The sequence below is a fragment of the Rhinolophus sinicus genome, chromosome 18, assembly GCF_057876585.1.
Source record: "Rhinolophus sinicus isolate RSI-liver-muscle chromosome 18, RSI-T2T, whole genome shotgun sequence".
NCBI classification, from domain to species: domain Eukaryota; kingdom Metazoa; phylum Chordata; class Mammalia; order Chiroptera; family Rhinolophidae; genus Rhinolophus; species Rhinolophus sinicus.
Genome location: NC_142518.1, coordinates 8,085,209 through 8,112,622, shown reverse-complemented (window position 1 = coordinate 8,112,622; position 27,414 = coordinate 8,085,209). Strand labels below are relative to the sequence as shown.

Genomic DNA, 27,414 nt, shown 5'->3' with positions numbered 1-27,414 from the left:
ACAGTGGAAATGTAACAGCTGTGTGCGATGTCAGAGGGGTAGTGGATGGGGAGAGGGGGGTTGTCACTGTGTGAGGGATATAAATGATAAATGTCTAACTATTACATTGTTTTGTACACCTGAAACTAGTGGAAAACAAAAAAAGTGTGCACAAGAGATTAAAAACAAGCCTAAAAGGGTGGTACAAATAGAAGGTATCAGTCTGGTTACCGGCTGTTAAGAGAATATTTATTTACAAGCACACCCACTTGCTATGGTACCACTGCTCCCCACATTCATTACAGATTACATAGGTCATCATTTCTTCATCAGGGTTTGCATTCCTCACCCAACTTGGAAGGAAAAGTGTTCCTCTGGCGATTACAGTGACCCTGCAATTGAACTTCTCACAGCGTCTGCATTTTATTTTCTTTGTCTGCGTGCCCTCAATCACCTGGGGAAGATAATGTTCCTGTATGCCAGATTCCGTGTAGGAGGCTCTCAATTGTTTCAGTTCCTTGCTTGCCATTTCCATGACACTCATTTCGGCAAATTCTCTTGGAGACGTGGCCCCGGAGAGCAAATTTTGTTGTAAGTGAGAATTTTGGGGGTTCTTCAGATTGGCAACTTTGCTTCTGATGCAAGTTTTATATTTTTTGAGGTTCTTTGAATAAAGGGTAAAAATGTGCTCTTCGATTTCCCTTGCAAAGTTTTGCCACAAGTCAGCTTTGGGCTGATGTGCGGAAGAACTAGTTAAAGCTTCATAAAGAAGTTCTGTGCATTTCGTTCTCATGGGCACTGCAGGATCCAGCAACTCATCTGGTCTCCTGTCAGCGGACTGAGGGTCAGCAGCCTTGATGTGCTCTTCCTTAGGTACCACTGCACGGGGGCTATTTTCAGGCACAAGCATTTCCGTGGCTTTTGCCATAACATCTTGGGACGCTAGCCAAGAATTAGAACTGGAGCCGCCCAAAACCTCATCCTGACTTGCGTCATGAGCAAGGCCTGCGTTTTCTTCATGTCCACCTATAGGGAGTAATTTAGGGCTCTCCCCTGGTTTGAAATGAGGATCCTTATAAAGAGCTTTCCATTCTGACAGAAGACGCTTGGCTTTCTTTTTCACAGCCACGGTGGGGCAGTTTTTGAGGACTCTGTACACAGCCCTGACCACATCTGTCTGCTGGAGGTGCTCCTTAGTCACGTGAAGAATTTCTAGCTCAGTCAGGTGGTTGCCAAGATCCTCAAAGTTCCTTTCAGACATCAGTTGCTCAATAAGGGAAGCACTCGCAGCGATCTGGGTCTTGTCAGACATTTTTACAGCTGCGAAGAGAAAGAGGTTTCCATTTTCTTAGGCTTGCATTTGCCAGTCACAGCTTCCTGCCAGTTACCTACGTGGTGTTTTCTAAAAGAGTTAGGTCATAAAAATGGGTGCGACATGTTAGAAAATGGGATCTGTGGTGTGGTGGTGTTTAGTTTCAAAAGTCTGATTCTCAGCAGTTAAAAAAAAGTGGCACTGCAAACAGCTTCTGCATCAACAGCTGCTTAAAGAAGCTTGCTGGAAGATCTGCTACAATTTTTTCCAGTTCTAATTTTACAGATCAAGATTTGTCAGTTCCTTTGGATGGAATTTGGTGGTCACGTTGGGGATGAAATCATGCCAGTGTCAGCATCAGCAGGGTAAGGCTGAGCGAGGCTGGACTACGTCCCCCCATACTCCGCTGTCTAACTCAACTTGCTGATTTGATCATCTTTAAGTGGTACTTTTCTGAATGTACAAGAATGAGAAACAGGGCACAAAGGAAATGCTGTTTTGATGTCCCACGGAACCTAAAGAAAAAATGAACTAGCACAGGTTGGGAGGCAGACGGAACCAGGTCTGACGGGCCCCAAAGTCAACAGGCGCCACTGTGCTGACATCTGCGTCTTCTGAACAATCAGAAAAGGTTCGACTAAGTTATCCTAAGGATTTATGACTCTGGACTAATTGGTCCCTAGGCCAGAGTTTGGTTCCCTTAACTGTTTTCTCTTTTTAATGTTTAGGTGTAAAAAGTTGCTTAATGATTATGTCTGTGTGGATCTCATCCTGGGCAGGCAAATGTTTACCTAACCAGTCTATTTTTCTTTCCACATAATCTACATATACATAATCTTGATACATAATCTTCAAAAAACCCATGGACTCCCATTTTATAACACTTGATATTAAATAACCACCACTGAACGTACACAGGCTAACAACACTGAAGCAATTACAGACAATAAACGCAGTCTCCCTAGAAACCATCTGACAAGAGCTGTAAAATGTAGTGTCCTTTTAGTGAGCAATTCTACTTTTATAAATTTACTTTAAGGAAACAAGAGACAGGGAGGCTATATATGTAAGAATTTTCTTCAAATTGAGAAGAAACTAGGTTCCAAATAGTTAAACTTACACACGAATATTAATAGCAGCATTATTCATGATAGATGAAAAGTGTGGAAACAACCCAAATGTCCATCAACTGATGAATGAATAAACAAAATGAAGTATGTCCATACAATGGAATGTTATTTGGCAATAAAAAGATACATACTAGATGGATGAGCCTTGCAAACACTATGCTAAGACACAGAAGACCAAATATCGTACGAGTCCACTTACATGAAATGTCTAGAATAAGCAAATCTATAGAGACACAAAGTAAATCTGTGGTTGGCTAGGGCTGGGGAGCAGGAGTGACCAGTGGGGTAGAATGACAAGGGGAGTGGCTGCTAAGGGGGGGAGAGTTTTTCTTGGGGGAGGTGAAAAATCTTCTCTCAAGTTGATTGTGGTGATGAGTTACACAACTGTCAATATAGCAAAAAACCACTGACGTGTACACTTTAAAAATGTGAATTGTATGGTATATCAATTACATCTGAATAAAGTTGTTATTTAAAAACAACACATAGAGTCTGATCCAAATTTTATTTAAAAATCACAAGTGAAAAGGCCAAAAATAGATACACAAAATTTTAGACAGTGGCATTTTGTGATTGGTAAGATTTGTTCTTTTAACCTTTTCTGTATTCTCTATGATGAGTATGTATTATTTCATAATCAGAAAAGTTATTAGTCTAATATAATTTCATGAGAAACTCTATACGTTTAAGATGTGCACCTACTGAAAAATGGCACGGTAAAGCGGAAGATCAATCAACCTTCCCTCTAGAATCAGAATATCGCAAAGGGGCTACATCACCTGTGACTTTGCATGCAAATTAGCACTCGCAATTTCCTCAGAAGTCTATCACTGAATCTAAAACGGTTGACTCTCCCCTCAAACTCTATTACCAAATATAAAGAATTAAGTACCCTTGGCCACAACTATGAGGTTTCTCCTGGTGTTTTCGGGCTGGGACAGCTCAAGGATGACCAAGATTCTGTGTCTTACATTTTTACTTCCAGAGGGAACTGGAGTGTAGACAACCTGGGCAGTTTTTTTTGTCACTTTTTCTTTTTTTAAGTCATTTAACAGTCAGTCAGTGGGTCATCAATTCAGGATCTTAAGTGGCTATTTTTCTAATGATCAGGAATCAGTACTTCAAGATCATTGTTTTTCCTTTTTAAAATTCCACTTTTAAAGACTAACAACAGTAAAAGAGGTCTTCCTAAGAATCAAAGGCTCAGTAAACAACGACTAGGCAAGATGGCACAGAAGAATAAAAAATACATGCCCTCAACTGCTGGATGTTTCTCTCAAAATGTCTGCCTGGGATCGTGGGGTCTGGAGGAAGTCAAGCAGCCATGTCATGGTGAGGTTCTCAAGCCCTCCCCCGTATGCTGGAAATTTTCCTAACAAAGAAGAAATATTTATCCTGCCTGCATATTCTATATTCATTCTATATGCATCATTACCGCAGAAAGCAGGATTGAACTTTGCTGGATGTCAGTTAATAAGAGACAGGTCTAGAGTGCCCACAAGGAGGTTAGGCAATATTTAACTCAGGTCAGATCAGAATTTCTCAACGAAGGGTCAGAGTCTCAAGGAGATTCTGAAGGAGATTTAACTGGAACTCCACGGCTTCAGTGCCATGCCAGCAGCAGTCTGTCTTACCAGCGAAACTTGTTCTTTACACACATAAACTTACAGAAATTGATGTATTCATGTATAAGCACTTTGCTCTTCACTTCACATGTCCCTTTATTTACCTCTCCTCATTTATTTATTTTTAATTTTTGATTGTGGAAAACTACACATATCATACAATTTTCCATCTTACCCCTTAAGTGTACAGTTCAGAAATGTTAAGTACATTCACAGTGTTGTGTAACCAACCTCCAGAACTCTTTTCGTCTTGGAAAACAATTCCTTTCCTCCCACTAGCCCCCTACAACCACCATTCTACTTTCTATCTCTATGAATCTGACTACTTTAGATACTTCATATAAGTGGAATCATACAGTATTTGTCCGTGACTGACTTATTTCACTCAGCATGATATCCTCAAGGTTTATCCATGCTGAAGCATGTATCGAGGTTCCTCCCTTTTTAAGGCTGAATAATAGTCTATTCCATGAAGAGACCACATTTTGCTTATCCATTCATTCGTTGATGGGCATATGGTTTGCTTCCACCTTTTGGCTCTTGTGAATAATATTGCTATGAACATAAGGGTACAATTATCTCTTCAAGACCCCGCTTTCAATTCTTTTGGGTATACACCCAGAAGTGGAATTGCTGGATCATATGGTAATTCGATTTTTAATTTTTTGAGGATCTGCCATACTGTTTTCCATTCTCCTCCATATTTTTAACAGCATTTAAATCCTGTTAAACTTTCTCTTCCCCCTGTGGGACAATCATGTGACTATAAAGCATTTATTACCCTAGGAGGGTATAGTGTGGAAACAACTGGGATACAAAATTTTGAGAACTGCCATAAAAAGACAAAGCAAACTGTATGTCCAGTTTTGAGTTCTACATAACTCATTCAATAAATATATATTATGTACCTAGTACATGATAGATGCTGAGTCTCTACACTTGAAGGACCTTCCAGCCCAGTGGAAAGAATACAAAGAAACCGGCCAATTTCACTCCACAAGGACAGATACTGGCCATTAAAGGACACAGGAAGAATACTGAAACTGAACCTGGGCCTGCCACCATCGGGCCAGCTCCAATTGCGTCTACACTGCCTTCACTCTGATTCATGGCGCTTTGTTAGAGGGGTCATCTTCCAGTACAGATCTTAGCAAGATAGTCCTTTATTTCCCCCCTTCAAGCCCGTCAGAGGTTCCCCTCTGCTCTCAGGATGGAGTTAAGGTCCTTGGCCAGGTGATGAAAAGCTGCCTTCCAGCCTCCTCCGTGACCCCACAGAACCACCGACAGGCACTGCCCATTTCACAGCTCTGAGCCTTTGCACCAGAAGCTCCCTGAGCCTAGCCTGTCTCTCACAATGAGTCATTCTCAGTCCTGAATGCAAATCCGAATCATCTGGAGAAATTAAGGAACAAAAACAAAAACAAACAATGCCAGGCCCTTGTTTGATAGCATGGTAATGAATTAGAATCTTTGAAAGTAGGCCTGGGTATTTTCTCAGTTCTCCAGGTGATTCTGATTTAAACCAGCACTGCCACCACTGGAGAGGCACAACTCCCTTCCTGCAGCAGGCCCGTCCCAGTTACGCTGTTATCAGCCCAAGGACAGCTCCTGCCCTGCTCCTAGACGGAATGCACAGAACCTGACTTCGGGTTTTGCTAGATGAGTGACATTAGATCAGAAAATGTGAAAAACATGTGCTGTGCGCAACTCACCTGAGAACCTTCCTACAAATAACAACTGGTGACTGTCATATTTAAAATGACACAATGCCCCCAATTCCTTATATTCATTCCCTCACTTACCTCTTAACAGTGGAAGACAATGTACATTTATTGAGCAACTCCGTGCCATACACACTCATGTCATCTCAATCCTCACAAGAACCGAGACAGATGTACAACTTATCTCCATCTTACGGATGAGGAAACCTGTAAAAAAACATCAAGTATTTGCACATTGTTTTTTATGGTCCATACCATGTTAATTTTTTTTTAATTGTCTGTCTTCTGCACAAGACCCTAAGAATGACGTTTGTTCCATTCACTGATACACACCTGGCAAACACCTGGCCAGCGCTAATACTCAACAAATGTTTTTTGTTAAATGAGTAAACAGCATCCAGGATGCTCTCCTCTCTGCTTGTGAGCTTCTTTCTGGTCACTACAGATCTCCTTGCTTGTACCCAATGCACCTAAGCTCAGCGCCCCTCAGCTTCTTCCATGAGACCAACCTCATCTCAATTCTAGTTAAAAAGTTATTTAAAAAATTCGAGTTCAAAAACAAACAAACAAACAAAAAGGGAGCATGGTGCCTACTGTGGACTAATCAAGTGAGTTCCAGGCGTCAAGGCACTTGTGAATAAGGAAGGTCATGAAAGTACAGTTCCCAGAAGTAAGGAGTATTGAGAACATTGGGTAAATTTCATGACCATTTTGTGCCTCAATTTCCTCATCTACAAAATGGGGGATATCCAACATCCTAGGATCAATATGAGAATCAGACGAGATAGTCCTTATAAAGTCCTTAGAAGTGTATGCCTGTTACACTGTAAGCCTGACTGACAATTACACAGGACTACAATGAAAAGGCTTACATATATTTACCACAGCAGGCACTGTTCTGGAACAGGGGGTTAGCAAATTTTTTCTGTAAAAGGCCAGATAGTAAATATCTCAGACTTTGCAGTCCATCAAATCTCTGTATGGACTACCCAACTCTGGGCTCTCACGGAAGAACAACAGCCATAGACAATACATCAATGAATGGGTATGGCTTTGTTCCAATAAGTATTTTTTTCAAAGACAGGCATGCTGGATTCGGCTGCAGGCCAGTGTTTGCTGATTCCTTTCTAGAGCAACGCTTTGTTCAATAGCAATGTAATGCAAGCCACTGACAGAATTTAAAATTGTCTAGTAGCCACGTTAAAAAACAAACAGGTGAAATTAATATTTTATCTAACCCAGCGTATCCAAAATACTGCCATTTTAAGATGCTATTGATATAAACAAATTACTGAGATATTTTATATTCTTTTTCATACTGATTCTCCAAAATTCGCTGTTTTACACTTACTGCAGAACTCAATTCGGACTGGGCATATTTTAAGTGCTCAACACTTAGGTAGCTAGTGGCTACCACATTGGACACCACAGTCCTAGTGCATATGCTAATATAGATGCTTACACACCTATACCCCTACCTTCTGAATACATATTAAAAATAGAGTTTGCACAGCACCAGCAAGAGTGGGCCCTAAATATCCGTGGACCAAATGCATATTAAAAGCTTGTAAATATTAACTAATACTACAGTATGGGCAAGGTACACACATATGGCCTAAACCCTAAAGGGATCAAAGAAAAATTTCCAAAGGCTGCTAACAAATCAGCTGGAACCTAGGTCCGTTTAGACCTTTAGATCTAAAATCTAAAGAGAAAATTTAAGTTTCTAGCCGTAACACATACACCTCTCCAGTTACACAGGGAGCCCTCCGTCTACGGAGAGAAATGATGCCAAATGTTGGTAGGGGCTTTGCAGTTCCTGAACAGCCACTCAATACTGCGCTGGGGTCCTCTCACGTCAGGATGATCCCTAGCAAAGGTGCAGCGAGTGGGAGGGAGCAGTCTAAGGGCCCGCTCTGGTCCGGGTTCGGATTCCAATGGGTGTGGTGCGACAAGCAAAGCCAGAGGCAAACCGTCCCCGGGTGAGTCTGGCCCCCAGCCCAGAAGCAGCGGCGGCACGGAGAAATCTGCCCACGCCGCGACCTCCGCTGGAGAGGAGGAGACGAGGGCACGTTCGGGCCTACCCGGCCCAAGAAACACCGAGAGCCTCCCCGGGCAGGGGTGGGTTTCCCCAAGCAAGGGTGGGCCGAGACCCCAGTCAACCCGCAATGTGTCTCACCGAGAAGCGCAGGCGACGCCTACTTGCCCTCATTGACCCCCTCGCTCTGAGGGAACTTCCGGTTCCCAGGGCGGGACCACGACGGCTCAACCAATCCAAGACCGCAGCCTGGATCCAGCGCGTGCGTGCAGTGGAAATGGCGCCTGCGCAGAGGATCAGCGCCCGTGGGCCCGCCTCTCCGCAGCTAGGTGGCGGAGGTCCTGTAGCCCAGCATCCTGGCATGAGTTGAAAAAAACTAGCCCGACTAACGTTTTTGGGCAGTAAGATTTGTTGAACTACTCTGTAGCCTACCCTTTTTGCTTCCAGTCAAGACAGTGCTCAGCTAAATGTTGACAAAACTTTGGACAAAAATATGAATTATCTATTTAACGCAGTAATTAATTCAACAGTATTTACTGCATCCCTAGCATGCATCAGTTTGATACGAAAGTAGTAGACAGTCATGAAGTAGCCATGTGCATCCCGCGCTACTCATCTGTACACATCTTTCCGTGCAAGGGTTCAATAAAACCAAAGTGATGGTAGAACTAGAGAATGTGGCAGCCTTCTTTGCTGATCCCCTCCTATAAGGTCCCTTGGGGGAAGGTTCAAGGAAGCAGGGCTTTGCTCTGGATTGAATGCTATCAGGAAGCAGGTGATTCTATGATTGAGCAATGTAATACACCTTACCCAGAAGGAGGGAAGACAGACCAAGTTTAAATCTAATTAGTAAAAAAACAAAAGTAAACAAAACCCAGCAGCGACTCAGTTTTAAAAACTGTTGAAATACTGCCGGTCCATCCTGGATATAGCCTAAGAGATTTTAGTTTTAAAAGGCTATTGCAATAAGATTGTTTCGATCACAGAACAGTGCAACACGTATAAATCTATGGAACAGGCTGGGCTCCATAGTGTATATGTACGAAGAGACTCTTAATTTTTTTTTTCTCACCACTGCCTTGAAACAACCTCTGTGGGCTCTCTCCCCTGCCCATTGGTTCCTCCAGGGCTGGAGCTTGAGGCTTGAGTAAATCCCACAGCTTTTCCAAAGACTCTCAGGTATAAAGAAATAATCTTATTTTTAGGTTGTTAAAAAGTCCATTCTAATCTAATATAAAAAATTCAATTACTCATCCAATTAAAAGCTCTGACCTTTCCTCAGCTCAGGTGTGGTCTGTAACTCTGTGGAACAGCAAAGGGGAAAGACATGGATCAATTTCTTCACTTACCTTATTGCACCCTTTCTGCGCTTCCTCCACTATTTTCTGGTCTCTCTCAAGTGAGGGCAGGAGGAGGAAGGAGCGGTAAAAGGTCTCAGTTGGTTTGAGTTGTAGGTTGAATGGTGGTCCTCCCACCAAAGATAGATACGCACCCCCAGAATCTCTGAATATGACCTTATTTGGAAAAAAGGGTCTTTGAAGATATAATTAAGGATCTTGAGGTGAGAGCATCCTGGAATACCCAGGTGGGCCCTAAATCCAATGACAAGTGTCCTTATAAGATACAGAAAAGGAAATAAACACAGAGACAGAGGAGAAGGCCACATGAAGATGAAGATGCCCATTGGAGTTGTGCAGCCACAAACCAAGGAATTCCTGGAGCCACCAGAAGCTGGAAGAGGCAAGGAGGGATTTTCCCCTAGAGCTATGGAGGGATTGTGCCTCCTGCCAACCCCTTGAGGTTGGACATCTGGCTCCAGAACTGTGAAAAAAATTAATTTAGGTTATTTCATACAATTAATAATGTTGTTACCTGTCATACAATTAATAATGTTGTTACCTGGTATTGGAGTTCTCTGTGTGCTAATGTCCAAATGCTGCCTCTTTTGTTCTTTTGGGATTTTTTTTGGAGACACTCCCCCCACCCCAGTTGCTGGGAGCCCCTTCTCACCTATTCTCAGATGATACACTGTCTGGTTGAACACCAGCTCCTGCTTTTGGTGGCATGTCCCCACCCGGCCTTTTTCTGTTGTGTCACCTCATTGCAGACAGGCCTCTTGGGCAGAGTCCTTACAAAACAGCCGAAGGTCAGCTATTTGCTTGATGTGCACTTAGCCGACGGGAAAACCCCAGCAACTCTGCCCTTCACTAAGCCCTGGAAGCTGAAGCTGCTCCCTCTGCAGCCACTCTCTGCCCTCACACTGTATTTCCCTGAAAATAAGACCGAGCCGGACCATCGGCTCTAATGCGTCTTTGGGAGCAAAAAATGTTGCTCCAAAAAGGATGCATTAGAGACGATGGTCCGGCTCAGTCTTATTTTCCGGAAAACACGGTAGGTAGTCTTAGGCAGCCCCAGCTGGCTTCTCACCTGTTGAGTTTTTCGGAAGAGTCAAGCACCATTTCTTGTGCCCTTTCATGACAGGAGAACCTGCCAATCTCTCCAAGTGGTTCTCTCAAAGTCCCTTCCACTTGCCTGGTAGGCAGGAGCAAGCTTCCAGAATTTGAACAGCCCTCTTTCACACTTTCCTACTCTTTTACATAAGCTGAAGAGGGGTGAGGGGCCATAGATGGCAGAAGTACTTTGGGCTCTCCACTTAGCCTTGTGTAAATGGTCTGGCATGTCTCTAGAATCAGTGTGTACTTAACAGTGTGCTCAGTTTTAGGGCCTTGGGCGAAACTCCAAGTCAGGAAGAGTCCCATTTAACATTCTCTTGTACCTGTAGTCATCTTTAGGTCATGTCCATACCTCTTGTTCTCCTTTCCCACACCATGAGTCCATTTTTGTTGTTTCTCTACAATGTGCATTATTCTACCATGGATTTATGGCAACAGATTAGCAGAGAAACGAAGGACCAGGAAGTCTGGCTTTAATCAATTCTTGGTGCAGATCATAGAATGGAAATTCAGAGGCAATGAGACAATATTTATACTACTTGGTTACTGGGGATGCTTCAAAATTCCATTTAATCAGGAAAATATAGAAAAGGTACAAAAAGAAATAGGATGAAAGGACGCCGATTCTATTCAAAAACCTCTGCCTGCCTACTCAATTGCCGTTTGCACTGCTGTGAAGAAATCTGAACTGAAGCCTACCCCTGGGATTTCATTGTCAGAGTGGCTTGTTACCAGAAGGAATAGTCTGCCACTGATCCTGATATGCGGACTGCTCCAAGAAATACCTCACTTCATTTTGGTTCTCAGGTTTTTCTCTTAAAGGGAGGTCATTTTGTAACAGCAGTTCATCAGAGTGGCAAGACATAAGCATTGAACTAAAAATCCTTGGCCTGTGCTGCTTCTTTGCCTTTTGTTCTTGCATCATGTAGCTTCGAGGCTCATTCTCATGGATTGACACTGTACACACCATGCACAGCCCTCCTTTCATGATATAACCTGGGCGTGCTGCCAGAAGGGACCATTCATCAACAACGACAATATAAAGGATAACCATGTTCACTCCAGGTCTTCTAAGTCTTCAGGGGGAGACACATTTGGCCAGAAGTGTACCATTCTGATTTACGGTGCCCAAGAGAAGCATTTTTCCATTTCAGCCTCATTTCCTCCCCATAACGACCTAACACATTATACTTGCTGCATCATTTGACTCATATAATAGTTTTTATTAGTTGTTCTTCATTTCAAACCTGATGCAAACACCACCTAGTTTTCTAGCTGCTGGAGAGAATGAAGGCATCGACTCCTTTGTCATAAGAGTAAATCATTTAGATTGGTATGTTGGCTGGGATAATGACAAGTACTCAATCCCAGCTTTTATGTGATGGGGTCCACGTGGTGGACATCGGTGGGTTGGGGCCAACAGCTTTCGGCCACTTCCTGCACAGCCAATCAGGTGCCCCAATCTGCCCTAGCCAGGGGGCAGCCACATGACCCAAGCTGAGCCAACTGCACACCCCTCCCCAGAATAGGAATTTTGAGCAGAGTAATGTGGACAGTAACATGGTGACAGGTCATTCTGGCAATGGTGGCATGCTGATCAGCAATGGCTTCCCCCATAGCTCTGCTTCTAGCCCTGCAGTCCATTTCTAAGGCTGGATCACTGGTCTTCCACCTGCCTGCGCACTCCTGCTTCTTTGCTGTATCCTCCCTTTGCTGTAAGTCAGCTGAGATCTGTTTCTGTTGCTTGCTACCAGCAAAGACTAACTGACACAGCCCCCATCTTAATGTAGCTGTGAGATTTGAGAGCTATCAGAAGAGAATCCCTGATCTTACCATGGTGATTTGTATGAAGCACCATTGTTCCTTTGTATGAAGGCATTGGAAGCTGCAATTATAAAACAGAAAATATTAGTCAGTAAAGGTTACACTTGCAGCTGTTGATTCCAACTGCTTGAGTTATAAAGGTGGTCTCCCTTCACTTGTCAGAGACCAGCAGAACGGGACATAGGACCAGTAAGTGTTGATAGGAAAGGATAAAAGTCCTGCAAGATTGGATTCTCCAAGATCTCAGAGGTGACTGAATTGTAAGGTTCTGGGTACCCAGAAAGAAGCATGAGTTCACAAGACACTGGGAAAGGGAGAAATGGGTCAAAGGAGGAACAGCAGATGCTGTAGACAGCCCTGTTTGTTGTGTGCTTGGTGGCAGCCAAACACATGCACATAGGCTGCCACAAGGGGGCACTGCTAGAACTCTGAGAAGGTCTGAAAACTGAAGGACAGGTGCAAAAGTGTCTCACAGGAGAGCGGGAGAGCTGTGTGACTGTAGCTTGGACTCACGAGGAAAGAGATTTTTAAAAATACAGTGACATGGAGAAGGTGATGGTGATGGAATAGAGGAAGTCAAAGAACTGTGAGGCCAGGATATTGGATGGGTTATTTGCATAGATGTTACCACATTGGTTGATGACAATGTCTAGGAAGGACAGAGAGATGCAGAGCTATTTAACTGTGCCTCCAATGAACAGTGGCTTTTAGATGGAAGTCAAGAAATAAGAGATTGTGAACAAGAGTAGGGCAAGGAGGATGCCACCTTCAACTCGACCCGGACATGTGTGCAGTGTGGGAGGATGAGTGGCTTTCATTTGATAAGGCTGCAAAGGTAGAGGTGGTCCTGGGAGGGAACTCAGTTCAGCTAATGGTTGAGAGATGGAGGAAGAGATTTTGGTATGAATTAAGATGGAGCAGAGTTCCTTCACCAGACAATGGAGTATGTGTGATAGGGGAGGGGGCAGAAACAGTGGGAGTCAATGTCCAGAAGAGGAAACCCCTAACAGTGTGGGGATGAAAGAGTGGGAGAAGATGGATGACATGGGGGGGGTTTGCATATTGGATGGTAGCCAGGGACAACAGATATGCGAGTCATGGCTGAATTAGCTGACCTTAGGTTTCCCCAAAGGAAGCAAAGTATGATTCGGTGCTAGTGTAGGCTCGAGCACCATGACATTAAAGGCTGTTGACTGGAATTTAAAACAACATGTGGGCATTTACAGGTCTAAGAAGTTAGTCCCCAAATGGCAGGAGCAGCCCTCAGGAATCAGGAAGAGTGGTCACCTGAGTCAGGATTGTGCCGTGTTTGAAATCCTAGGTAGGCCAAGAAAGGATTTACTTTTCTGTCACCTAATAAAATATCAAGCAGTAACCAGTCTGGGACAGAGGTGGCGATGCCACAATGTCATCAGGAACCCAGGCTTCCCCCAGCATGCACTTCTCCATAGGGTGTGGTCCTTGCCCTTATGATCCCAAGGGAGCTGATAGAGCTCCTGCCTTCACAAGTACATTGAGGGCAGGAAGGAGGAAGAAAAATGGCAAAAGCGGGTTTCCGGCTAAGAGCCTTCTTTATGATCCTTCCTGGAAGCCTCAGCAATGCTTCGGTGGCCTCCTCCATCTGGAAGATTTTGAGAAATGAAGGCCTTCAGTTGAGCACATTGCCCTCTAACCCCCCAAATATATTTGTATATAGTAATATTAGTAAAGAAAAAGGCGAGAATGGATATTGGGTAGGTAACTAGAAGTCTATGCCATAGCTATTAGAGAAACATGAAATATTATTATTCAATTCAACTTAACTGAGCTTCCTGCATTGATTTTCTATCCCTATGTAATGATGCCCAGGTCTCCCTATTTCATTTTTGGTTCAACTTCTCTTCCTTTAACCTGGATCACAGGGACATGTCCTTTACTGCAAGTTCTCTTTTGTTCTAAGCCACAACTATGGTCTCAAATTTCCTTGGTCACTGAATGGATAGGAGGTTGCCATCAAGTTCTATCACAGTATTTGAAAACACATGTATCAGTTAGCTTTTGCTGTGTAACAAACCACCCCACATTTTAATGCCTTAAAACAACAATTTTATTATCTCTTACAATTCTGTGGGCTGATTTAGCTGGGCAAGTCTTCAACTGGTATCACTAGAAACACTATTTTGGGGGTTACCATAACTACCAGTTATCCAACATATACAGCTACAGTGCTGTGTAGACATTGTATGCCCAAATTACTTCACACTAAATAGAAGCAATGTAGTTTTTCCCCCCAAGGACTTTCAGTGTAATAGCTCAAAGATAGCTTGGAGCTATTTCTGACCCAGAATCTTAAAGCAGAATATCCTTTCATCCTCAAAGAATTCACTCAGATTCATTACCATACAAAGCTGTTCTTGAATTTGGAAGAAAAGAGAAACAGAAAAGAAGGTATCCATCTTTTCTTTGAGTCCTGCTACATGCTCAATTTAGTTTTAGGTAGTTCTCTGAGGTCTTGAATTCAACAATTTATGCTAATTTGTATTGCAGTCATGAGGCCTAATAAAGCACTCATGTTGTTCCCATAATAGGAACTCATTTTAAGAGTTTTTAAGACTATAAATTATTTCCATAGAGAAAAGAATGAAAACCACATTTTCTAGCAAAGCAAATAATCACACACATAACTAAACATAGAATTAACAACCATACTTTCTTACTTAGAAAAACTTAAACCATGACCCAAGATGATTATTTGGATATTATTATTACAAAGCATTTAAATATACAAGTTTGGCCATAAAAGATCAGGCTAAGCCACTTAGGTAGAAGTCTATCTGTGATGTCATAGTTTTTAAGAAGTGCCATAAAAGTCAAACAGTTAAACGTTTTGACTTTTTTTTTGTAATCTAGAAATGTGATAGAGAGGTTCATCAACTCATGTAGACAAATCAAATATAGTAGGGGGAAAAAGTGGAACTGACATTTCCACATTTTATAAATTCAGAAATGAATGAGAAGACACAGTAGTACTATATTTAAAGCAAATATTGATACATCTTATACAAGAAAGACATCTTACAATAATGTTCGTACATTACAATTTTTCAGTATTTCTAAAATGGAGGGGCATTTACGATATCATATCAAAAAACAGAGAACTGACATAAAAAGCGAAATATAAAGATATAAAAGACAACAGTAACATTCAACCATCCACAGATAAAAGGCTGCCTGGACATAAGCCTGACACCAGCAAGACGCCATCCACTGCAATTTCTCCAGTTTTGCCTTTGCCACGTTCAGCTTCAAAAATGATCTAATAATGGAGAGGAAATAAAAAATTACTTCAAAATATTTAAAACAATGATATAATCAAACTGTTACTGAGGATTAAACTCATGTGTCCCTATGCATAGACACAGGCTTTGACATTGAATATATAGTAATATATTATATTTTCCAGATACCAGGAATCCACACTGAGTGAATATTTTCAGAGAAAAAAAGGGTCACTGTAACACCTAAGAGAATCTGGAAAGCCCTGGAAAGCTGAGAAGGGTAAGGTTTAAGAAGAAATTTTGAAATTCCCATTTAAAGGGGAAAAAAAGCAAAAATAAGATATGATTTTCTTTAAAAAAATAAAAACTGGCTAGAAGAAATATTCCCTGTGAACATCTAATACAAAACTATATAGTCAAAAGAGAATTATTTTGATATATTTGGATTTTGGTAGTTTGTAGTAGTATAGTTAATTTTCTTAAAATATTGATTCACATATTCAGAAATTATCTGAAATGCCATTGTTTTCATGTGTTGAAAAATGTTTCATAATAGGTGGTAATCATTTTTATCTAAGACATTTATTCATCAAAAGAGAAGCAAACTTCTTTATGTTTTAGAAATTTCTATTGTATAGAAAACAGAATGAAAAAAAACACCCTTATCTTCAAATTGGACACAAAATGACAGGGATGGCTCATTCAAAAAGATTAAGGATATATAGTGACTATTTTATATTCACTCATTCACCCAAAAATATTTTCAAAGAAACATTATTAAAATAAATTTTTGCTGAATGTTGTTTATCAGTTTCTTCAATTTTATAATGTTTTTTTCAAAAATAGTTCATGTTGTCTTTATAATCAGAAAAAGACACCAGAATATTTTTTAAGTCAATAATTATGAAAATAATAATAGCTACAATTTATGGAGCACCTATTAGACATTCATTATAAAGAGAAGTAATAAAGAGGATAAAATGAATAGTGGGCTCTTTAATTCTCAATATCAGAGATAAGCAGATTTAGAGGACAGCAAAATTATTCTGATTCAAAGATGGTTAAGGTTACCTTGGAACAAAAATTTTAGAGAAAAAATAATGTTTAATTTGGAACATGTTATTCTTAAAAATGACACACATGTAATTCTATCAAAAAGAATTCAACAACAACATGTACGTAGTAATGTGGTTATAAATAGATTAAAATATGTATTTATGTGTAAAGTAAAATGCAAAATATGGAAACACTCATGTTACTGTGGAATGATTATAATCCTTATTTTTTTTAGTAAAGTGATTTCCCTTTGTCTTTTCTAAACTTTTTTAAAAATAAATTCAAACTTATAGAAATTGGCATTGTAAAGAAAGATCCTTTAAGAATCATGCATACAATAATGCCATCATGCAACTATTCACCATCCTCAACAGCATCTCGTCCTGCTTCATAAATAATCATAGAATAGTTTCCAAGGTGGCAGAGATGAAGCAATTTTAGGCTTGCTGTTACCACTGTGTCCCACTTTCCTGGGCTCTCCAAAGAGAAAAGAGGGAGCCTCAGAGGGACAAATGGGGGCAAAGAGGGACTGTGACTGCCCACTTCCTGAGCTGCTCTCTATTGCCCCTAAGCTCCCTGGATTCATTTTCTTGTGAACAAGTTATCACTGAATGGCGAGTGATAGCACAACTGGGTATAGAAATTTCTTCCTCCCCTAGTCTCTTCTCAAGAAGGAACTGCTTTCAGGAAGATGTGCCTCCTGAATAATTTTTAAAAGCAGTGAGCTAAAAAAGCAGACATCTCACAGAAGCTGAAATAGGTGGGATAATGAGGGTGGGCATGTCTGGATCTTGAGATATGGTGGCTATTCCATCACTGAAATCCCTGGCTGATACTCCCAGATAACTAAACATAAATACCAGGATAATTAATTGATGTCCTACTTGTGTTTGTATTTAATTGCATTTTTCCTTACCCTGGTACAAAAATATTAGGCAGGTTGTTTATGTTCTCTTATCAAGAGACTTTTCTACAAGACAATCCCCTTCCTGATGTTTGTTCTCCCGCAAGCTTAACCTCCTTGAGGAGACAATGCCAATAGAAGGTAGAGTGACTTTTGTGGGAGATCACCTGTAAGTCTTTGGCATATCCTACCTCTTAAGAGTGTCTTTGGCCATGCCAGATAATTTATGCTAACAGTGTGATTTATGGTGGGACCTCAGGTCCTACAAGTATTAGCCTGAACTTTGGAGAACCTAGAGACTGAGTAACTAATGTCAGCCACACAGTTAGTCATGCAGGCAGACTGACCCCCAACAAAAACTCTGAACACAATGGCTTGGGTGAGCTTCCCTGGTGGACAACATTTTGTGCATGTTGTCACACATCATTGCTGAGAGAATTAAGAGCTGTCCATATGACTCAACTGGGAGAGGACAGCTACAAGCTTTTGCCCAGTCTCTCCTGGACTCTGCCCTTAATCTATTTCCTTTCACTGTAACAAACTATAATCAGTTTTTCTGAGTTCTCTGACTCCCTCCTTCTAAGGAATCATGGAACCTGAGGGTGGTCTTAGGGACCCCAGACATCAGCCACTCTCTCAGTTCAGTTCAAAAAACATTTAAAAAATGACCTTCTAGCTTCCATTCATTGTGATAAGTGCTTGGCATAGAACAAACAAGATGTTCATTGATATGTTAAGGCATTTATAGCCTGGTTCAGAAGGAAGTTGGTGAGAAGAGCCTGACACACAAATAGATTATTTCCACAGAGTGTGTGACATGCGTGCATGCACCTGACAAGTATTATCATTAGTTGTGCTGATTGATTGCCTTGCCGATTTTGCTCCAGAATATAAGCTCTTTAAGTGTAGAGGAAAAGTCTTATTCATCTTTGCAGCCCCCGTACCTAGGTACTATCAGGAAGTGTTTTGTTCTATTTGTTAAATCATTGAAAAAGAATGTAAATATCTAGTTTAATGCTGTTTTTCCACTTACAGTTTCGTTAGTGTCAATCCCTTGATACAACTGAATTTTCCCCGTCCTCCACATTTCATCCTCACTCGTGCTCTCCTCCCATGCCAGGACATTGTTACTGTTTTTCACAAACACTCGAAGTTTCCCTACTTTGTCTCCAGCCAGCCGGTAATGAAAGAGCAAACAGAAGTTGCTTTGGAGCTGCAAGTCAGGGAGGAGAAGTCTCAATCGGCCAACGTCCTTCTTATGGCCAGCCAGGGCTGGAACTGCCATATAGTAGCCGAGAGCTTTAAGAGAAGAAAAACGCACACTTAATGAGGCCACTGTAAAGGATTTGGCTATAGCATATAAAATATTTATTAAAAAATGAATGGTAGATAGTCTCCTATAGGGAAAGCTGAAGTCCTTTTCATTTCGAACACAGGAACAAAATTTTCATGCTAAAATAGATTTTAGGGATCACAGAGCTGAAATACTTTGTTGTATTTCAAAAATACTTTGTTGTATTTCAAGAAAAGGAAAGTGAAGGTCAGAGAAACTGAGGAATTTGTCCATATTCACAAAGCTTGGTAGTAGCAAATGTGGGGTAAGAATCTAATTAAAAGATCCTTTAGCACTGTAGGTAATTTGCAGCTGATGGAGAATTTGTGTTCCAGAACCTTCCAACTTGGTTGTTTGGACCTCAGAATGCATTTCCCCACAGAGACAATGATATGTATGATGGTCTGTTACTTAGGTGGGTCCATAGTGTGGTATTTAATCCACAACATACGTTACTTTGGACTAATGGTTTCATGGAACTCAACCACCATATGTAACGTATCATTCCAAGTTCTGATTTAGGTTAACAGGAACACATCTTCTATTTCTAAGTATCCATCTTCTAAGTATCTTTTAACCACTGGTAATGGATGTTTGCTCATCTCCAATCTTCTGTTTGTGGCTTTGATGAACTTAGGCAAAAATTCTCATAGAATGGGGTCTGAAGAAGTTGAGGAGGAGGAGGAATTCCTATAGAAGCCAGGAGGAAGACATTAGGGTGGAGTGGAGTCTTCCACTAGTGCAATTCCTAGAGATACTTGAGGACCTAGGATGCCCAGTGGAGCTTGAAATTCAAATCAACAACATGTCTGCGATATACTAAAAAGTATTCACTGCTGATCTGAAAGTTAGGCATCCTATGCTTTATCTGACAACTCTACCAGCTACATTCTGTCTTCTGTGACCCACTGTGGCAGGTTTCCCCCTCTCTCTCAGTAAAGCCCAGTTTAACTGGTCCTGGAGATTTTATCCTTCTATTAATGCTGATTCATCCCATGGTTCTTTTTTATGTTTAACTCTGGAGGGAAAGACAAGTCCACCTAGAGATGGAGGTACAAAAGGGGAGGGAGTACAATTTGGGTAACGCAAACCCCTGGGTCTTTTGTGAATCAGGTGTTTATAAATAGGGGACTTCCCATTGATGAAAACCCAACTTAAGACATTGTTGACTGTGTGAACAGTCAAGATCCTGGAATAATCCATGGGCTCCCAGTGTGATATAGCTCTGGTAGACATAAATTTGGAGATGCCATGATGGAAGAAAGGATAAACTCAGGTTGGTTATCAACAAGATAGCTTCTCCAAAGATGGACTGTCTCTGGCTTGGTTAAACTTGCCCTGAGCTTGCTCTGAATCTTTAACGATAGTCCCACTCCCATAACTTGCTGTGTGGGATGTATCCCCCCTCTACCCTAACCCCAAATTCTAAAAGGAATTTTTGTTAGGGAATATCTGGATTTCCTGACTACATGTGAGGGCTTGAAAGAAAAGATCTCAGGAATGAATTAGTCTAGAGGAAGGATCTAGAAGAAGGCTCTTTTAACTGAGGGCTGAGCCTGTACATCCCCAAATAAATAATTTAATTGGTAAGGAACTAGAGTCCCTGAAGCTATAACAGTTGTCTCCAATTACACAGTTAGCCTTAGGAGACAGGGATTCAATTTATATTCCAAATGAGATCTGTCAGCCAAATGCTCTGCCCAAAATGAAGGCTAAGGCCCATCAATAGTGTTTAGGTAGGCAATGGAAAGAGCTGAGGCTGAGAAACATCCAACGTTTAGTGGAAAGAAAGAAATCCTAAAGCAACAGAAGCAAAAGTTCAGTCCAGGAGTTCAGGTTGTTGATTTGATGCATTATGGTTTTCATGCTTTGAGGGTGACTTTACTAAAATTCCAGGTTTAGGTAGAGGTCCTATTTCCTTTCAAGATTTATTTCCCGCCCCCCCCCCAAAAAAAAAAAAAAAGAAAGAAAGAAAAACTACAGTGCACTATAGCTAGCAAAGTGGGGAAAAGGAACAACTTTTTTCTACCATTTCCCCAATACTCTTAAACCTTATGTTAATTCCAACATCTCTGTCTCTCAGCAACAGGAAAGTGAAGATGGAGGAAGTTTGCTGGAACATCCTTTGTGGGGTGGTAGAGGAATTAAGGAAGAGTATACGAGGTCTGCCAAATAAGTTTGCAAACTCATCCTAGAAAAAGTGCTACATACCTCATTGCTGAATATCACTATGGTCACCTTTGAAGTACTCCCCTGGGGAAGCTGTGCACCTACACCAGTGCCTAGTCCACCCTTCAAAGCAATTTTGGAACTCTTTTTCTGGAATGGCCATCAGAGCTGTCATATTACCCTTGATGTCCTGAATGTCATCAAAATGTCTTCCTTTCAATATTTCCTTTATCTTCGGGTAAAGGAAGAAGTCATTGGGGGCCAGATCAGGTGAGGGGAGAGGGTGTTCCAATACAGTTATTTGTTGACTGGCTAAAAACTCCCTCACAGACAGTGCCGTGTGAGCTGGTGCATTGCTGTGATGCAAGAGCCATGAATTGTTGGCGAAAAGTTACGTAGTCTAACTTTTTCACGCAGCCTTTTCAGCACTTCCAAATATTAAACTTGGTTAACTGTTTGTCCGGTTGGTACAGATTCATAACGAATAATCCCTCCGCTATCAAAAAAGGTTAGCAACATTGTTGTAACACGTTCGTGAACTTAATTGTCAAACCTCATATAATATGCCGAACCAAGTTAGTCATTTATCAGGGGAGACTTCGGAAAGTCTAAAAGTTTCCAAACATGAGAAACAATCCCGACCTAACAAGTGATAGGAATAATAACCCTCCCATAGCTGGAGAGTTTTCTTTACTTATACCATATCACAGAACATGAAATAGTGAAATCTAAATACCATTATCTCGATCAGCAGGATTCCAGTCAAAATCATCTTCTATATCCTGTTTCCAGTCACAGACCCCATGGTCAAAGCTGCAGTCAACTGAGATGTTTAAATCTGCTAAGAAAAAGGGTGCATTTCATAATCGTTAAGAGCATTAGAAAAATGTCTAACATTTGGAGCTTTGGAAGGCAATGCCATGTTTTCTATTTCTGTCAAGAGTTTAGCTAAGCCAATCCATAGTATTGCTGCCCTAGCATCCATTTTGTTTGGCTAAGCAGCCTGTTGGGACCTTAAACTGATGCTAGCCCTCATGCAAGTTCATGCCCAAGATTACAGCCCATGGTGTCACAAGTAAATGTAAGTTCCTGATATGACTTCCCCGATAGCCCCTGTGATAAACAGTCTCCCCAGCCTCCCAGGGCCTTCCGCTTGTGTATTCATTCCTTAGATAAGACTCCCTTGGAGCTTGCCAAAACCCCAATCTCGTTGATTTGAATTGACCAATCCAGCCTTATCCTGGCAACCTCAAGGTGCTCTACAAACAGACCCTAATAAAGGAATGTGCCCCAGGTCATGCCTCTGTAAGCACTCTGCCTTGACCTTCCCATGTGGGCCCTCGAGGTACGCCATGTATTTCCTCCAGGACCTGTGACAAACTTCTCTATCTCAGTTTCTTTTGTGATCTTTTGTTGAACCCTGGGCTCTATTTAACAAATCTTTTTAAAAAGATTTTATTGGGGAAGGAGAACAGGACTTTATTGGGGAACAGTGTGTACTGCCAGGCTTGTTTCCAAATCAATTTGTTGCCCTTTCAATCGTAGTTGTGGAGGGCGCAGCTCAGCTCCAGGTCCAGTTTTCATTGTTAATTACACGGGGCACAGCCCACCATCCCTTGCGGGAGTCAAACCACCAACCTTGTAGTTGAGAGCCCACTGGCCCATGTGGGAATTGAACCAGCAACCTTCGGCATTAGGAGTACGGAGCTCGAACCTCCCGAGCCACCAGGCCGGCCCAACAAATCTTAATTTAACAAAATCATAACAACTGTATGGAGTACAGGGCCAGCATTACAAGTTTTGGACCAGTACCTCTAGTTACTCTTATGTAGATCAGGAGTCAGCATACTAACATTTTGGCCCACTGCTTGTTTTTGTAAATAAAGTTTTATTGAAACACACTACACTCACTCATTTACATATTATCTATAGCTGCTTCTGAGTTATAACAACAGAATTGAGTAGTTACAACAGAATTGAGTAGTTACAGGAGGCCGTAGGGCTCACAAAGCTTATAATGTTTACTATCTGGTCCTTTACAGAAAAAGTCTTTTGACCCTTGATGTAGATAACAGGAAACACAACTGGGAAAGAGGGGTGAGACTGAGATGCTTCTGTTCATAACTAATGCCAGCCTGTTGCTCTGACTTGGAGCTTTGGCAGTTTATGCTGAGGAAGAAAGGAATGGCAAGGACAGGGAAAAAGCTAAAGAGAGAAGGGGCAGCAGCTTGTTGTTGACTTATTACAATTTGTGAAATATTCTCATACATCACATCATCTGATTTGATTGTCGCAAAAATTCTATAGTTAGACCCATTTTCAGGAAAGTAAAACTGGGTCGTAAGTGATTTGTCCTAGTCCCACAGACATGGAGTGCTGGAATTGGACCTGACTCCTAAATCAGACTGAAGTCAGAGCCGTCCATCTTGTAAATATCCCAAGTCAGCACAAACACACTGCTGTTTTTCTCACTTTTCTTTGTTTCTTAATCCCTATTTTACCCTATTCCAGTGAAGATACTTTATTTCTAGTTCCAGTTTTAAAACTAAAAGGTGCCCAGTGATACTTGTTTCTAGTCTTCAATATTCTTTAGGGAGTACTATTACTAGTTTGAGAAGTTGATGTTATCAGCCCACAAATAGTACAACATGAATTTTTCAGGTGGTTTATAACTGTGCTGGCACATCTGTCCCAAACATCCCACTTTTTCTCAACATGCAGGAGACTGGGAATGAAAACTGGGACAATAGAACAGTATATAGGCAACTACTTCTTAAAGAGAGAAAACTCAAGACTGGTCTCGAGCACAATATTTCATTTGTATAGCACTGTATGATTCGCAAAGTGCTTTCAAATATATTCTCTGATTTAATCCACACCACCCCCAAAACAGATGCTGTTGGTGCCACACCAATATCTGTCAGCACCCGTACAGGCACACAACTTTCTACCGCAAACACCCACAACACTCTGCGAGAGTATTCGCTCGCTGGAGCATGCCTGGCCCAAGCCAGGCAGACCAGAATACCAGGGAACTACTGGGAGAGCAGTCAACTAGTGATGGACAGGCGTTGGTGGATAAATACCTCCATTGTCTTACCTTTGGGTAGGACCACTAAATGCTGCAATTGGACATGGACCTGAAGTCAGACTGACTCCAAGTTCGCTCTAGTCTTGCAGAGGGTTCAACTGGAATGGAGGTCCAGTTGCCACAGTGGTGTCCTTCCCTGCTTTTATGGCGGGCCAGGAGCACCCTCCTGGGAACAGACTTCAATCAATGTCAGATGTGAGTTGGTGTATAAATACTCTAGCTCTTTTGCCTCTCTAGGAGGACAATGCTGAGCCATGTGCTCTACACTGGCTCCCAGACTTCCCCAGTGGAATCGAGCTCCAGTTGCCCACAGTGGAAACTTGCTTTATAATGCACCCTTCTCTTCCCTGGCTCACTTCCCCGCTTCCCAACTACTGTTTCCTGGGATCACCTCCCACATAAAGCACTCACACACAAATGCTTGTCTCAGGGTCTGTTTCTAAGGCCCCTAGCCTAAAAGGAGTGGTGCTCTTCTTCCAACTTTATGCATGAAAGCAATGAGGTATCACAAATCTAACAGACTTGTCCAAGACCAATAGCAAGTGGAAGTGTTGGGGTGTCCACCTGAGTCTTATAATTGAGACTGAGTGCTCCAGGACACCTTACTCAAGAACTTTTGAAATCATAGAGTCATATATAAAACTGTACACTTTCTGTGTTTCATTAAGGATCATGGAAGAAAAAGCAAAATAAGAAACCCAGTAGGTTTGGGGATCCAAAGAGGACTCAAATAATTTATTAATGTCACTTAGCAAAGCAGAGCTGGGCAAAAGTTCTGAGCATCTGGAGAATGTGGCTTATTGCCTGAGCTATGAAACATTTTCTTCCTAACCAGGAAAATGGGCAATAAGATGTTTAATGCAGAGAAATTAAAAAAAAAAAACATAAAACACTTAGGAGAAATATGGAGGAAAACAAGATGCCTATAGGAGTTGGGTCATGGGTCACTAGCCTTTGGAGAGTTTTTAGTAGAAGCTTCTCAGATTAAATTTGGATGACTGAACTAGAGAGCTACTTTCTTCATGGTGGAGATTGTCCTATAAACCAAAGGAATAGAATTGGAGAAAGTACTCATGAGGTAAACACCAAAGGGAATCAAATTGGCATATATAGTGGTAAGTAAAAGACAGTTTGAAAAGGAAAGAAGATCAAGGCATTCATATTTATACTAAGTAAAAGCGATAAATACATTAGTAGGCTTTTTCCTGATGTCTGTGTAGAACTGTCACATATAATTGGTCATGTGTAGTAAAACTGCTAAATAAACTCAGAGGAATTAGGGATCATGCCTAAGGAATTCCAGATTATGAGGCTTTGATAGATTGATCACAAAAATGGTCTGAATTTTCACCCCTCCCTGTATCCATGCTCTTTGCAATATGACTTTGTAGCATCTTCCTTAACACATTGCGTACGGATCACAAGAATCTTCGTTTTTTTTCTGAGCCATGCGTTAAGGACGGATAACGAGAATTCTCGTTTTTACTGTTGACTCTTTTTACTTTGCACATTTTATTGAATTATTTGTGTTTCATTAATAACAAAGGAAGCTGCTTTCTGCAGTATCACACCAGGAGGGATTACTAGCATCATAGGTGAGTAAATTCTAAAAAAATTCCATAGAAAAATAATAAATGACATAGAAGCATTTACGCTTTAAAGAGAAGAGTGCATTTTAAAGTAGTTTCTTTTAAAAACCTGCCGGAACAGAGGGGTATGAGGGATTTAAACCCCGCCGTACGCAACGTGTTAACTCCTAAGTGAAGGCTGACTTTGTGAATTATTTTGGCCGATAGAATATGGCAGAAGTCATGTTGGGCCAATTCTGGGCCTAGACCTCAAAAGGTCTGTGTGCCTCCACTTTCTTTCTTGGAACGTGCTACTGCCTCATGAGAACAAGCTTGGCTAGCCTGTTGGAGGATGAGAGACCACATGGAGCAGAGCTGAGTCAGCCCAGTTGTCCCAACTGAGGCCCTAGGCATGTAAAAGAGCCCAGCTAAGATCAGCAAAGTCACTGAGCACGCTCACAGCTGACTGCAGACACATGGGTGAGCCCCACCCAGACCAGATTAGTAAATTAGCAGAACCGCCCAGCCAATCCACAGCCTCATAAGCAAAAATAAATATTTACTGCTGTAGGCCACTGAGGGTTTGTGGTTTGTTATGCAGCATTACTGTAGCCATAAGTAACAGGCACTTTGGGCCAGTTTTTAGTACATGGTGATTTTCAGGTTGTGAGCCCTTAGGTGTTGGATTTGAAGCAAATGAGTCATTTTCTCCCATCTCCATACATACAATCTGCCTCAACTCTTCATGTTAGGTGTCTGGTGGGAATGATGGAGCGAAGAAGACAGCCTTATATTGCAATCATTGGTATTAAGGACATCCTATTTTCATACTGGCACTGTGTGTCATAATGTGACAATTTTTCCCTTGGATGTTTAGGAATGAAGCAGTGACTCAATCATTGCATCCTATGAAGAAATGAATACAACATGGAACACCATGGGAAAGCATATACTGGGAGAAAGAGTTATTTACCTTTGCGTTCCAGTCTGGATGTTATAGCTTTTCTTTGGACCAGAACCAGACCATATTCATCTGCTCCATGCACCTTAGGGACTACCAGAGAACACTTGATCAGTTAAGAACAACCCCAAAACCCCACATGACTGAACAAAGAGGGTTTTATCATATATTCTATTGACAGCATAGTTTAGAGTGGTGTTTCCCTAATGTTTCCAAGGCATTCACTTGGGTCCAGTTTCCTCATCTAGAACATCTTTTTCCAAAGGTTCCCTGAGTTGACTTAAGTATCTATACTGGTAACACATCCCTTCTCACCAGGTTTTGGAAATACACTTTTGTGAGATTTTCACTCTCTATTAAGGGAGATGATGTCATTGGCATGCTAGTTCTCAGATGTGTGGGCTTGTGTCTGCTTCTCCTTTGGTTAAATCCAAGAGCCATGGAGCCAAGAACAGACAAGGCAAAACATAGAGGGAGCAACAGATGCCCAGTGAAAAGGAAATGAAGTCTCAGCATGGGGGATCCAGGGTGGGTTAATATGGAAACTGTCCTGGAAGGGCTGAGACTTGGGTAGATTCTGCATTCATGGAGAAAACTTAAGCTTAAGTTCTACTATAGAACTGTCTTTGCTACAATTGCCTATTTTGGCTTTTAAAATCATAACCACACAACTGTAAAATTCTCCTTTCATTAAGTGGGCCTATAAAAAATGCCTACAAAAAGGAGAAAGGTAGACTGGCAGATCCACCTGGTAAGGGTCACTCTGGTTTGGGGGGTGCACCGCATGGAGAGCTGGGCAGCCAGATAACTGTTCTTACAAGATAAGCAGGCTGACTTGACCAGAAGAGGCAAGAGAGGGTCTGTGTCAAACAGGAAAGCCCCCAAGGGGAAAGGACTTAGGCTCCTTGTTTCCCACAGGACAAATTTGATTACATATCTCTGGAAGATGTTAAGCTTCCAGACCTTACAGAGAACCCTGCTTCTTAGGACTTA

At 41.6% G+C, this 27,414-nt stretch overlaps 2 protein-coding genes across 6 annotated transcripts in view; both read right to left on the bottom strand.

The window, feature by feature from the left end:
• Positions 1-210: 210 nt before the first annotated feature.
• On the bottom strand, positions 211-8,069 carry TCEANC (transcription elongation factor A N-terminal and central domain containing). Of its 4 annotated transcripts, none has more exons than XM_019746279.3 (3): positions 7,947-8,069; positions 5,849-5,974; positions 211-1,299 (listed from the first exon to the last, which is right to left on the bottom strand). In XM_019746279.3, exons 2-3 carry the CDS (start codon positions 5,895-5,897, stop codon positions 233-235), a joined length of 1,116 nt encoding a protein of 371 aa, XP_019601838.3. In that variant the 5' UTR covers positions 5,898-5,974; positions 7,947-8,069; the 3' UTR covers positions 211-232. The 4 variants fall into 4 exon arrangements, with proteins under 4 accessions (XP_019601838.3, XP_074180016.2, XP_088651045.1 ...); XM_074323915.2 differs by having other exon boundaries at positions 211-1,381; positions 7,947-7,960; XM_088794919.1 differs by lacking the exon at positions 7,947-8,069 and adding an exon at positions 7,511-7,938.
• A 7,022-nt stretch (positions 8,070-15,091) lies between these two features.
• The window catches only part of EGFL6 (EGF like domain multiple 6), a 52,666-nt gene continuing 40,343 nt past the window's right edge, over positions 15,092-27,414 (bottom strand). The window contains exons 9-12 of one of the 2 annotated variants that reach the window (XM_019746249.3): positions 26,434-26,514; positions 21,538-21,642; positions 18,333-18,598; positions 15,092-15,377 (exon numbers count right to left, since the gene is read on the bottom strand). In XM_019746249.3, the coding sequence (XP_019601808.3) occupies positions 15,267-15,377; positions 18,333-18,598; positions 21,538-21,642; positions 26,434-26,514 (563 nt within the window). In that variant the 3' untranslated portion in view covers positions 15,092-15,266. The remainder of the gene's footprint in view (positions 15,378-18,332; positions 18,599-21,537; positions 21,643-26,433; positions 26,515-27,414) is intronic. The other variant, XM_019746250.3, reaches the window with a different exon arrangement.